This window comes from Bos mutus, chromosome 18, assembly GCF_027580195.1.
Source record: "Bos mutus isolate GX-2022 chromosome 18, NWIPB_WYAK_1.1, whole genome shotgun sequence".
Classification (NCBI taxonomy): domain Eukaryota; kingdom Metazoa; phylum Chordata; class Mammalia; order Artiodactyla; family Bovidae; genus Bos; species Bos mutus.
Window position 1 is genome coordinate 38,627,457 of NC_091634.1, and position 14,323 is coordinate 38,641,779.

General features: G+C 48.3%; 1 protein-coding gene across 2 annotated transcripts in view; it reads right to left on the reverse strand.

Annotated features, from left to right (window-relative positions):
• The window catches only part of LOC102269282 (liver carboxylesterase), a 32,501-nt gene that overhangs the window by 5,331 nt on the left and 12,847 nt on the right, over positions 1 to 14,323 (reverse strand). For both annotated transcript variants that reach the window (XM_070388410.1, XM_070388411.1), the window contains exons 4-11: positions 12,923 to 13,056; positions 11,669 to 11,822; positions 9,602 to 9,706; positions 7,692 to 7,796; positions 5,295 to 5,333; positions 3,548 to 3,688; positions 1,585 to 1,665; positions 1,075 to 1,222 (exon numbers count right to left, since the gene is read on the reverse strand). In XM_070388410.1, coding sequence (XP_070244511.1) covers positions 1,075 to 1,222; positions 1,585 to 1,665; positions 3,548 to 3,688; positions 5,295 to 5,333; positions 7,692 to 7,796; positions 9,602 to 9,706; positions 11,669 to 11,822; positions 12,923 to 13,056 — 907 coding nt within the window. The remainder of the gene's footprint in view (positions 1 to 1,074; positions 1,223 to 1,584; positions 1,666 to 3,547; positions 3,689 to 5,294; positions 5,334 to 7,691; positions 7,797 to 9,601; positions 9,707 to 11,668; positions 11,823 to 12,922; positions 13,057 to 14,323) is intronic.

Genomic DNA, 14,323 nt, shown 5'->3' on the forward strand with positions numbered 1-14,323 from the left:
GTACCCAAAAGGATCACCTCTTCTCCAGGTGGGCTCATCCATGCCTGACCTCACACCCCACACAGACTTGGGGTCAGTGTTGGAAGGTCCTGTGGTAGACACAGCACACACTGGGATAAATTTAAGTTGGCCGCAGACATTGACATTTACCAGATCACCTGCTCCTACTCTTCCGGTGCTCAGTCCTTTGCACTTTCTTGGTCCCAGACAACACTCCTTTTTTATGGCTGCAGCCCACAGCATGCGGGATATAAGTTCCCTGATCAAGGCTCGAACCCCTGCCCTCTGCCTTGGAAGCACAGTCTTAACCACAGATCATCAGTGAAGTCCCCCAGACAACACTCCTGATCCTATGCTTGGCCTCATGCTATCCCAGCTCCACTGGCTAACAAACTAGTTTGCAGCTAGCTCTGACCTTGGAAGGCTTCTAAGTCAAAACCTCCAATATGTGCCCTGTGGCCCCACAAACTACTGTAATTCAGGTGAGGGGCCCCTGGGCAGAGGCTATCGGTGCTTCCCCATGTTCTCTGCTTCCCGGCACACTGGCCTGAGTTCTACCTCCCATATCTGCAGCTCTTTCTGAGGTCTTTGGTAGCCAGAGACCACTCTGCCCACGTGTGCAGAAGGTCAAAGCACCAGGGAATTAACTGCCCCTGGGAATAGCCTTCAACCGATGACTCATGGAATTTGGAGCATAAATAGCCCAGCTCTCTTGCCACTGACTGGGGAGAATCCCGAGCCACGTCTTCTGCTGGTTTCCCAGAGCCCCAGGTGTCCATGCTGGATACTCGCTTGACAGCACAGTGTAGACTGACTTCCTTGTCCATCCATGTCACTTCTCCACTCCTCTACCAGTGTTATCTGGGATCACCCCCAAATACACTACCTGCATTTAGATCCTTCCTCAGAGTCTGCTTCTGGTGGAAACCAAAATAGGACAATGCCCCGGATGCAATCAGTTTTGGATGGTTGACCCTCAGCAGGTTCCACCTGCGTGCTTGTGCCACGGTCCGGGCAGGAATCAGTGATGGTGGCTGGGTGGGGACCTCCTCCTGTTCAGTGTGTGGGACTCACCTCTGTGGCGACGGGCCATGTTCACAGACGGGACACCAAACATCACATCTGCTATCAAGTCCAGGAACAGGCCTTTCTTTTTGACAGGGTCGTCTGTCCCTCCTAAATACTTGTCAGTGGCCACTGGAGCCAGTTCCTCAGGAATGCTCTGAAATAGATTGAGTGAAAGTAACCACTGTTAAAATTAAATACATAATGGAGGCCAGACTTATCAATTATCTGTGCAGACAAAACCATTTATGCCATGGAAACAAAACTGTAGATTTTCATGCACACGAGCAAAATCTAATTTAGGTTATTTTTTTGTAAAACCCTCTGACAGTCACAAAATAAACTTAAGTCATCTCCCTAAAATGGCATGAGATAACCACTTTTAATCAGTCCTTTGCTATCTGAAAAACTCTATTGCAATAAGCAATCACTGAAAAGGTGAACAACTTCCTCATTTTCACTTTAGAAGCCATGCTGTAACTTCACACCCCTGAGTTCCTGTGATTCCTGGCCTCTTACCAGGATGGGGTAGGAGTACCACACGAGTGATGTGGCCGTCTTCTGGTCCAGCTTGTCTTCAGAGAGTGGATATCTCATGAACTATTAAAACAAAGGTTAAGCAATTGTGAAATCATAGGTAATGGCAGGAAAAATCAAAGTGACCAAGAGAGCATCTAATGCAGGCTGAAGGTCACTTTGTCATGTCTTGATGGGCTTGGGTCTTTGATGAGTTGGGTAAAATCAATGAATCAAATGAACTTTCATATCCAGAGATCAAGGAGTGCAAAGAGAATAATGTAATTGTTAACAGAAGCTGTCCCAGTCTTTGTGTGTGTGTTCACACACACACAAGCAGATACACGTGTGCATGCTCAGTCTCTAAGTCGTGTCTGACTCTTTGTGACCCCATGGACATTCCAGTCTCTTCTGTCCATGAGATTTTCCAGAATACTGGAGTGGGTTGCCATTTCCTATTCCAGGGGAATCTTTCTGACCCAGGGATCAAACCCACATCTCATCTGGCGGACAGATTCTTTATTACTGAGCCACCAGCGAAGCATATACATACATACATATGTACACACACACACACGCAGACATATATATATAAAGACACATACACACAGAGTTGGGCTTAGAGTCCCACAGTGGTCATCAAGACAGAAAGGGAAGGTTTCAGCCAGCCTAGTGTTGAAGTGGAAGGCTCTGGGGCAGAGGACAAAGCCCCACAAATACCCTGCCATGTCAGATAACTAAGAAAGCCCCAAATACTGCCATTATGATTTTGGTCCTTCCGTAAAACTTCTGAAAATGTGCTGAAGAACCACAAAACTCTGCACATAACGACTCCATCAAAACTCTGTCCTAAGAGACTTGACCAAACTCCAGGACAGCTGCAGGAAGCTTAAGGCCATGTCCCCAGGATGGCCGCAGGCCCCCTTAAAGAGCTCTGGGCTGCCAGGAGATTTTACTGTTTGTTCCAGCCAACACCATGAAACCCATCTTAGAGCAGTTACTTTAGAAACCTTGTAATTTTTGCCCCTTTAGATGTAACTCTTCCACCCCAAGCTGTTTCATCAAGGATCTGAGAGCCATCTCTATGAAAAACAAACATGCAGGGGATAATTCTTGCTCTGTCCTCCAGTGCTTGTGAGATGATAAAGCCTAACTTCACTGGGGTCCTTGATTCTACTTACACCACTGCCTCCTGTCATAAAGACAGAAGTTTGTTTCTTCTCCAGATAAATGCCAGCTAACAAATCCAGGAGGTCCAGTCACATGGACAATCCACCCCACCCCACCCCACTCCCACCCACTCCTTTAATAAGCTCCAGGCTTTCATTTCAGGGATTGGATTCAGTTCACGATGGATCTTTTCCCTAGAGCAGGGGTGTAACTGAATCAAATCTGTTACCATGTCACCTAGTGTCCGGCTTTGTTTATCTTTGGCAGAAAGGAAAGCCCTTCCTAACTTTTGAAGTCAATTTTAACCCAGGAGGAAGGAGGCTCCTCTGACTCTTTCCGTGAGATGAGTGAGAGCATGGGTGACCAGGGGTGATTAGTGGGGAAAGCATGAAAACAGCAAGCCCGAGGTGAGAGGCTGCAGGTCCCAGACCTCACTCTCCAGAACTCCCGAGCCCCTGGCCCCGTCCAGGCCTTGGGTTTCATCTGCCCAGTGACGATTTCCACCAGCCCTCCCGGAACCAGCATTTCAGGATCCATGGATGGGAGGACAATCACAGAGTGTGTGGGGACGTGGGTCCCCAGGGCTACATCTCCCAGATGACAGTGTGGACCATTGGAGATGGTTTCCATGGAAATGTCAACTTTTGTATGACGGGGACAGCTGGCCTGGTCCCAGAGAGGGGTCTGCAGAAAGAAGGGTCCTGTGACCAGAGATATGAGGGGTGATGAGGCCACAGATGGGAGGGGTGATATGATGGGCAGGGGAGACAAGTCTATGAGGCGTGCGCTTTCTCACCAAAGGCAGAATCCAGCCAAACTCTTGCTTGTTGATTCCGACGATGTAGGGAACGGTGTTGAAGTTCTTTTCAGCCAGCATCTCTTCTGGCATCTTCGGCAGCAGCACTCCGTCAACCACGGTGGGCAGGAAAGGATAGGTCTGGGGAAGAGGGCAGAGTATTGTCTGTGCTTCCCCTTCCAGGTCACACCCGCATCCCCGTTTCCACCTGCCGGAGCTCACAACCAGCACATGGTTGTGGCCGGTGGCCACACGCTCAGAGCTAAGTCTGTGGACCCCAGAGGGCAGAACTCTGACCAGGAGACAGCAATAGTCAGGTGATGGGGGCAAATCTTCACTCAAATTGCTATAAAAGTATGTTATAAATGGGTATTTAATTTGAAAAGCATAATTAATATATCCCTATGCAACTCTCCATCTATAGTCAGTTCTTGCAAGCACCTCTTTAGGAAATCACCCTCACCAGGAAGCCCCCCATTTTGGGGTCACTTTAGAAAAGCTATAGCATAACTAACCTTTGAACCAGGCCCCCTGATGCTCTACTCATCTTCAGCCCAAGCACACCTGTCAGATCTTTTAATCACCCAATGCCCTGCCCAGCTTGTTGGTTCTCCCCATAGATCAAAGAAGCAGAAATAAAGAATAAGAAATTCATAGATGATCGGACCTCTTCCCTAGCTGACACATTTGGAATCTCCCCAATATAAGAGCAAGGTAACATCTAGAGGAAGACCAGGAGGCGTCTACAAGCTGCACACACGCCTGCAGGCGAACAGGGCCGGTGACCACTCTGGACCCCTCATCTCAGGGATGAACTGAGGTGACTTCTCGGTTGCTCCTTAAAAGTTTTCATGGCCAAACAGAAACTTGGTGGTTTTGGGGAGGACACTGAGCCCACCGTCTCCCCAGATTGTGAGCATTCTGATTAAAGGTTGTGATTGGCCAGCAGCAGGAACCCCTCTTGACTTGGTAATATTCTCATTATTCGTGATATTTAAGTTCTATAAAGTCACCATGACTCTGATATAGCGAATGCTGAGCTGCTGTGCTGGTGAAATAAGGAATCAGGTTCCTGAGAGCCTCTGGTAACATTTTTTCAACCTTGTTCTGTAAATGTTTCTGTTTAAAGATACCTTATGTAATATATTTATTTCTTATAGATAGTTATATATAATATTTATTGATAATGAAACACCAGTCAACAAGGGCTCAATGTTTTTCGGCTCAGGGAGGCTGCTGTTGGAGTTTCCTGTGAGACTGGGAGGAGGGTGGTGTCCTGAGGACTGAGACTCATGGCTCCTTTCCCCACAGATCTGGAAACAGTGCAACTTGCACAGCCAGTCAACCCTGCAGCCCCCAGGAGATGATCCGGGCTCCTCTTGAAGGCTTCTGAAGAGCCCCTTACCCAGTCATCTCCAGTCCCCGCAGTGGAGGTTTCTCATCCACCTTCTCCCAACAGGGCGTTTTAAGGAATGTACACAAGACTAGGGGCTGGCTGGGGACAGGGACTAGAGTTGATGACAGAGAGCACTGGCCTGGGGGCCGGGGCACAGGTTCTGGTCCCATTATATGGTCATCCTAGCTGTGAGACCCAGGAGGTCACAGCCCCTCTCTCGGTGTCAGCACTATAAACAGTAGGATTTACTAAGATTCCACATGAAGAATTCTTTCATTCTTTTCTAATCATTAACTGAAGCTTAAGGTGATAAGACTTAAAATGTGTAATCAAGAAACCAAAAGTCCTTACCTCTGTAGGGTCTCCATATAAAACAAGAGTGAAAAAATTCTGTGAAGACAAAGACAGAGGTTGTGGTGAGGAGGCTTCCTGGGAGGAAAGCTGACTTATGTGAGCCGTGCTGAAAGTATCAAGTGCTCCCTCCTGGCGCCTCCGTGGCTGGGCTGAAAGGAAGCGGGCAGGACACCCTCCCCCGGGCACCAGCAGAGGGAGCAGGTGTGGGATGGGGGAGGGGAGCTCTGCAGAGGACTGTTGGTGCCTGCCTTGCCCTCCACCCATTTTCTCTTCTTGTTCCTCCAGGCAACAACACCCCGATTTTCCTTTGGGGGAACCCCCTGTTCCCCACTCTCACTCCATGATTGCAGATATCTCTGTGTGCCCTCAGATGCACCAAAATCCCTGAATACAGGGACTACTTCAGGGGTGGACATGTGCCCATGTCATTTGAATAGAGTTCATCCAAATTTTTGCTGCAATTGTTGGGAAATAGGGTTTCTAAGGAGATAATATGTAAGACTAGAGTACTGTTGCTGTCTTTAACCTCCCCAGGGGACAAATCTGAGAATGATGCCAACACCGAAAGGTAAAAGCTGAGGGATAGAGACAGTTTCTTAATAATAGCGTATGTGCATCTGGATCCAGCCATGCCTGAAGCCATGGGCTCCTAGACTTGTCAGTGAGTTACCTAAGATTCTGTTACAACATATTCCTTTCTCAAGGCACTTTGAGATGAGTTTTCTTATCTTGCTTTAGAAAATCCTGACTCATACAAGCTGACTGAAATTCAGTCCAGCCCACACTTCTCTTTGTTATGAGACTGTGCTAGTTCTATTGTGATGCTGAAGCTAACAAGCCTGACCCTGTAAGGGGAAATCCCTTTAAGGATCCCTCCATTATGTGTTGTAGGGCCACAATCCAGGGGTGTGTGTGTGTGTAATGGGGAGAGAAGATAATCCTGGAAACACTTCCACATGATCTCAGAAGAATAACATGGACTCTTAGGTTCTCTGGGTTTTCCCAACGTCACCAAATCTCCCCCTAAATAAGGTGGATCTCTTGTGCCACATGGAGTTTTAGAAAGAAATTTATACCAGAAAACAGTTGTGTATTTATCTTTGAGCACAGTGGTCACCTTATTTGAGCCTGAGAAACCAAGATTCAAGGCTACTTTGGACTTAAACCATGGAAATAGAGCAGAGTCCAGTGCTGGAGTCTAGACCCTGGGAGTCCAGGAGTAGTAGTCTCAGGATTCCAGGGTCCAGACAGAGAGAGTCCAGGTGTTCCGGCTACTCCAACAGTTCCCATTGGCTCTAAATGTGGTGTTCTCTGGGTATCTGTCATGCTGTAACCTCCTGTGATGACCCACCACCATAGCCATCAATCCCGAATGTCACCTTCTCTGTGAAGCAGCCCTGCATGTTATAATGAATGCTCCCCTCTCTGTACTCCCACACACCTAATCCACTAAGTCTATGTGTGTCTTTCTCCTTGAATAGTTCCTTGTAAACAGGGACTATAGCCAACTATGTCTGCATCACCCACTCTGTTACCTCCACCCATACACCTACCAGAGGTGGATGGATGGATGGATGGGTGGGTGGATAAATGGATGCATGGATTGATGAAACTGATCACTATGTGGAGTATGGATGAACTGGGGGGTTACTGGGCAGAGGGACTATACCCAGCAGATTAGCTGATGGATGGTTCACTGATTTTACAGAGACGGGTGACAAAATAGATATATAGATGATTGGTAACAAATGAATGAATGTTATAGATGAATTGATATTGGACTGATGAAAAGATACTGATGAACTCTAATTCATCGATAGATGGACAGATATATAATAAGATGATGACCGAACTGATGAATGGATGAACAGGTGGATGGATGAATGGGTAGATGAACAGTTATGACGGAACGATGACTGAGGCAGACATGCAGAAAACCTAGAAAACTGGGCTACCACTGGGTCATAACTGAGGTGATCTTGAGATAAGGTGTGGCAAGCTTTCTGAAATTATTTGTTCTACATAACCCCATCCCTAAAATTCAAGGTGATAACTATCTCTGAGCATATGTAATGTTTAATTTCTCAAAAATATATCAGAAAGCAAGATTGGAAAAGGTAAGTTTTGATAAATATGAGGGGTCATTGTTCAGTTGTTCATTCTGTTATTCACTGTCTTTGGTAACATCTGAGATACTCAAAAAAAAAAAAAAAAAAAAAGAAAGAAGGAACATTCGCATTGAGATCCAGAGGCTGACACTGCTCTCTCCTGGGAGCTGAGAAACTGTCCCAGGTAGTTTTACCAGGGCAAGAGGACTGAAGCTAAAATGATGAAGCCTGGGACCATGTTCCCAGGGTGGGCGGCTTCTTTTTCCAAGAGAGTGGATGAACTTACCATCTTTTGTGTTACCTCCAAGAGCTCATCCTCTGTCTTGTGGCGCAGGCAGTGAACAAGGACAGCTGAGGTGATGGTTTTGCAGCCAGCAAAGGCAGCAATTTGCTGTAGAGATCACAGATGACAGCAGAATTCAAGAGCCATGCCTCTTCCCTCCATCAATACCGAAGTGTTCTGTCCCATCCTCCCTTTCTATAGGCAGTCCGTGGTAGCAGTAAACACCCTAGACCAGTAGGTCCTGGGTCCAAGGCATGCCGGTTATACTCCTCAGCCTCTGCTGTTTTATCTCTGTTAAACAAGGTGGGCATAGTGATCTCAAAGCTGAACATCTAAATAGAGGCAGCATGGAGGGGCTGCTTAAGAGCATGGAATCCAGAGTCCCACTTTCTAATCTCAAATCTTGACTCATCCAATTAATAGCCATTTGACCTCAGGCCAGTCAGTTGCAAATTGCAGCCAGAGGGGAAGATGCAGAAGAGAAGTCAGGCGCCACAATGATGGGGCCCTGGAGAGTGTGCACGGGCTGCCCAGAGCCTGGTCCAGTGTCTGACATACATCAGAGCTCAGTCTGTATTTGGTGGAAAAATAAAAAAGGCACAGGAAGAAGTAGAGGAGAGAGAAACAGCGAGAGTGCAAAATAAGAGTGTCAGGTTCTCCATTCTTTGATTTCTTGTCTTGTTTGATAGCAAAATCCAGTCCCATCTCCGAGACCTTTCTTTCCTTTAAATGAGCTCCCCCTTTTGGACCTAAGCCTGATTAATGGGCATCTGCTGTTAATATCCTAAAATTCTGAAAACATTCTCAAAAATTCTAAAAATTCATGGGGCCCCTTCTCTCCCTTTTCTATTTACCAGTCCCTTCAGTCAGTGCCGCCCCCAGCGCTCTCCAAATCAGCTCTCGCAGCCTGATCAAAATGCTCTGTGTCACTCACTCCAAGGCACACTCCTCAGCAGAGCCTCTGTGTTGCTCACCCTTCCTAGTCTTCCTAACACTCACCAAATAAAGCCATAGTTCTCACCAGCTCCTATGCGCTATGGCCCTGCCATGGTCCCATGCACAGCTCTCTCCAGGTTTCCTCTGAAATTTCTGCTCTGCCCACATCAGCCTTCTTCAGTCTCTCAAGACTTTTGCTCCTGCCACGGGACATTTGTGCAGACTGTTCCTGTTTCCTGGATATTCCTTGCTTGCCAAGTAATTTACTGCTTACCCTTCTCATCTCAACTCGTTGATCATTTCTTTTTTTTCAGGAAGCCTTTCCTGATAACCTTCCCTGTACCGTGGATGAAGTGCTCCTTTTGGGTTCTGTTATGACCTCGGATACCTTCCTTTATTGCTCTAGGTACAATTGACATTTTATAACTGGTAAAATTATGTAATCATCAATCTCCCTCCTTCTTGAGAATAGAATCTAGGTATTAGGTTATCCCCAAACTATCTGCTGCATGAATCAATGAAGCCATGAAGACTTCTCAGGCACCCGCCTCGTCACAAAGTCCCTAGGGAGAAGCCACTCCAAGCCACCATAGTGTAAGCGAGTTCACTTGATCTTAGACCTCGAGTGAGATAATACACGATGGCACACATTTGGGGCAGCACCCACCAGGCACACTTTGGGACGTGTGTTCAGTGGAAAGCGCACGGGGCTGGCAGACCAGAGTCATGAGCCTGAGTTCAGCCCTGCCCTCCTCACTCACTGACCTTGGCTAGGCTCTTGTACTTCAGCTCTCTGCCCCAGTTTGCTCAGTGGTAGAACTGGGAGGTGGGCTGAGGTGTGTCCTTGCCCTCCTGTTCAGCCATTTCTCACATCTATGCTTTTCTGAGGATGTCAGCCAGACTGAACTCTAAAAAAGGGCCCTGACAACTCCAGGAGGGCAGTGCGTGGTGTGTGGGCAGTCCAGCGTGAGACCTACCTCAGCTGCAACCTTCGAGTCCCTCTTGACCAGGGTGGAAGTGAGGGCCACGCCGCTCTCAGAGATGGCCCGGTGGAAGAGATTCCTGGCCAGGGGGGATAACACCTGCAGGACCGTGTTGAGAAGGGAGTTTATGCTCACGGGAGGAAGGGGGTTTGTTCTTGAAGAGCCACACCCATCCTCACCCCTGTCCTGGACTGCTCCCTTGGAGGCCTGGGCCTGGTTCTGTGAGAAAACCTCAGCTGGAGGGAGGCAGGAGCAGAGTGAGGGACAGAACAGGCGGTGAGTGGCGCCCACTAACTGTAACAATCAACAGTATCTGAGGGCAGCTTAGCAACTCCTAGCAACACTTTAGCGGCACAGTTCTCGTGGCAACTATACTCAAGTAAGAATTAATTAAAAAAATAAAGGTGAATAAAAAATTTTAAATGGCTGGGGAAATATAAAATAAATAAAGAAAATAAAGGCACAGTTCTGACTTCCCGTTTCCATTACTCAGAATTTATCCTAAGGAAAATAAGCATGGAGGTACACAACAATTTTTAATAATGCTCATGTTGTTTATAATAGTAAAAATTGGAAACAATCCAAGGTTTCAATATTATGAGACTGGATAAACAACATATTTTTCATTCTTACGATGAAATAACTTGACTATACATACAAAAAATGAAAGACTGTTTAATACTCAGAGAAATATTTATGTCATTTCATGATGCTAGGGAAAGTTTGTCTTTAAAAATTTCTAACTAGGGCCTCCCGTGTGGTCCAATGGTTAAGAATCCACCTTCTAATGCAGGAGATATGGGTGCAATCCCTAGTCTGGGAAGATCCCACATGCCATGGAGCATCTAAGCCCATATGCCACAGCTACTGAAGCCCCTGCACCTAGAACTGAGCTCCGCAACAAGGCAGGGTGCTGAGACACCCCCACACTCAAACAAAGAGTGTGCAGCAATGAAGACCCAGCACAGCCAAATATTTCAAAAAGGAATTATAAAAATTCTGGTTATATTCATAGATGGATAGACAGATAAACAGGGTGAATTATGGAGAAGAACTAGAAAAATACAGCTCAACATGAGTATCCAAGGATAATGGAATTGCGAATGATTTTTTTTCTTTGAGATTTTCTGTACTTTTCGTTTTTTCCACTTCATGAAGCATAAAAACATTTTCCTCTGAGTGTTCAACTGTGAAATCAATATAAGTTTTTAAAATGCAGTAATAGGGACTTTCCTGGTGATCCAATGGTTAAGATTCCAAGCTCCCAATGCAGGGGGCTCAAGTTTGATCCCTGATTGGAGAACTAAGATCCCACATGAAAAGCGGCCAAAAAAAAAAAAAAAGAGGCACTAATAGCGCTAACCCTCTGCTCAAATGTGAGGTAGTTGGAGTGCTTCCCACAGCTCCCAGCACCTTCTAATCTGGCTTTCCAGCTTTGCTTCCCTTGGTGTCTCCCTCATTCCCATTCCCCACACCGCACTCCCAGGTCCTGTCTGTGTCCCCTTGTCGCCTGTCCCATCCCCCATCCCTCCTCTTCTTCTCCTTCTCCCCAGCCCAGCTCCATCCCTCAGCCCCAGAGACTGCTGCCCTCCCTCCTGGGCATGGACAAGCCCCCAGAGCCCTCAGAGGGGGCCCCCAACCTGTTCCTAGTGCTCGTGTCTCTCTGAACTGTAGGCCTGGCTTCAAGTCAGACAAGGACACCCAGACCAACCCCATGGTCAGCTCCTCTGATTAATCATTTACACCCACCCCTAATCTCAAGAGAAGTGAGGCGAGTCCTAACGTTAAAATGATTAAGAAGGAGAGGATGAGCTCAATCGACACAGGACAGCAAGAGAGTGTCTGTCACAGCTGTGGCTGCAGCTACGGCCCTGGAGGCTGAGCTGAGCCCTGAGCTTCCTGGAGGCCAAGGGGAGTCTGGCCATTAACTCTCCACCATCTGATGCTGCACAGAGTCAGGTCAGCCTTGAATCCAGGTCTTGGAAGTAAAGGTCCCAGGACTAGATGGGATGATCTGCAAGGGGTCCTATCAGCAGCCACATCAGGGCTAGGAAGACTTACAAGAATGGAGACACTTTCCGCTCCTGCTGACTCTCCAAAGATGGTCACAGAGCCTGGATCCCCTCCAAAGTTGGCAATGTTCTCCTGGACCCAGTGCAGCGCGGCCACCTGGTCCAAGTGGCCCCAGTTCCCCCGGCTGTGCTCGTCCCCTGTGCTGTGAGTAAGAGAACAGGGTGGGGTTGGGAGCAGAGATGTCCTGGCAGGGCCCTGAGGACCAGAGATGGGGCTGGAGGTCCAGGGGAGCCTTCTGGAAAGGACTGGGCTTCCACAGCCCTGACACAGGGTCTTCACTTTCCTGCTGTCCTGCTCTGCTACAGGGCTCTACAGAGCCATCCTTCATCTACTGATTGAGCATTTGCTATGGTCGGGGTGAAACCGAGTCACGTGGTAGAGGAGAGGCCGGGGGGAGAGGAAGTGGGGCGAGTACGTGCAGTTACACTGTCCCTGGGAGCAGACACGGGCCGTGGGGGGAAGAGCTGAGGGGTCTCCGTGAAGGGGACACGACTCCTCTGGGACAACCCTTCCCCAGCCCACAGGTCTTTCCAGGGAGGTGACCACCCCTCCCCTAGCCCACCCCCCAGCATCTCAGGGTAAGAGGTCCTGGCGCCAGTGCATTTGGGAAAAGCTCAGTAACTGCCTGCTGGAAACCTGGTTCCTGTCCCCACAGAATCCACACAGGAGACTCAAGCCTTCACTCACGCGTGTGCCAAATTCCAGAAGGAAATGGTGTGGGTGGCCCAACGCTCCTCCCAGTAGATGTACCCCTGGAGTCAGATGCTCCTTACCAACTCCCAGTTCCAGGCAGCCGTTTCTTCACCTACAAGACTTCATGGAGCTCCCACATGAGTCTACCCCTTCTTTACTTCCCAGGAGGAAAGATGTGTGAGCCTCTAAGTGCTGTGCTACATGGTAACTGTCATCTTTAAGAGACTGCAACATGCCAGGCAGCACAGTGAAAACAAGAACAGCAGTTCAGATGAGATGACAACTGGGTTGGGCTTGTAGGAATAATAGGAGTGTGTCAGGGAGATTAGGTGTTTTATGTGTAAGAGCTCAGAAGTAGGTGCACCAGGGTGGCTGGGGAATGAGAAGGTAGGTGGAGCCCAATTAGGAGGGGACTCAGATGTCTTAGTAGGGAGCCTAGCAAGGAGCCCCTTGAGGGCTTGCATGACCAGAGGGCTTGCATGACCAGAGTGGGGTCCTAGCACCCCCACCCTGGGGGCAGTGTGCCACCAGGAGAGTCCAGGGTCTTACCTGAAGAATCCCCAGATGCCCAGGCGGTACTGAATGGTCACCACCACCACATTTTCACGGGCAGAGAGGGCCAGCCCATCATAGGTTGATGCCCCGCCCACCACGAGACCTCCTCCATGGATCCACACCATCACCTGGACGGGGAGGATGCAACCACAGGGTTACAGGAAGCAGAGCTGGGGAAGACCTCAGAGACAGGTTTGGTCACCTACCCATTCTCCAGCTGCAGCCCAGGCCACCACCCAACTCAGGGCACCCTGGCTGCCCCTGCCTGTCTCCCCTGCCCCAGTGCCACCGTGCTCAGCGCTCTTTTTGCTGAGAACATCATCATGGGAACAGCCAAGGCTTGAGCATCATCTCCTCCCCAGCACTCCCACCACCCTCACTCCTGGGCCCATCATACAGCTCAGTCCACTCTGCATAAAGCCCTTGGTTAGAAGCTTATTTCAACTTCATCTTAGTTACCTTTTGTGTGGTGAATTCAACTTCTCAAGTGAATGGATGATCGTGTTACAAAGCACACACCGAGACTGGCACCTCTTCTTAATATGACTTCCTGCTATTCTACTTCCTCCTCCACTCCCCAAATCTCACCCATCCTCCAAAGCCCAGCCTAAAACCACCTCCTCCAAAAAGCCTTCAACCATTTGATGAATATGATCTGAAAACCTACTAGGTGCCAGGGACTTTGGGAAGAATTGAGGATGAGAGAGGACATGAAAATTCATAAAACACTGCCCTGAATTTAAGGCGTTCACATAACAAGAAAGTGAGAATGACTAAAATTATATTATAAAAATTTGGCTAATAAAAAACAAAAGAACTCATTTACAAATTATATGCTAAGAATGGTTGTATGCAATAAAAACAAATCACCCATTTGAGAGGGACTCTTAATTGTCCCATTTCATAGACAGGTGACCACGCAGCTAATAGGCGGTAGAGACAGGACTTGAACCCAAGCAGTCTGGCTCCAGAGTCCACATGTTGAGCCACTCAGCACACAGACACCAATGGCCATGGCACAGCAGGGTGGCTGTTGGGGCAGAAGAATTCCTTCCCTACAACTCTAACTAATGCATCAGGATGACTTGCCTCATGTTCTGACCCAGACACTGCCATAAACTTGATATTTGTTACTGAAACCTCATGTGTGATTATCCCCGATTTGAGGAAACACCTAGTAAAAGGCAGAACAAAGATTTACACCCAGACCCTACAGGTCCAGAGCCTGTGTCCACACTAGAGGTTCTCCAGCCTCAGGTTCCCAGAGCCCCTGCTCCTCCGACACCTCTGATCCCTGCCTGCCTCCAGGCAGAGGGACTGAGTTTGCAGTCATCTCTGAGTTTAGGCTGAGCCAGGGGCTGGTCAGCAGTGATTTGCTGAAGAGGCCAGTCCAGC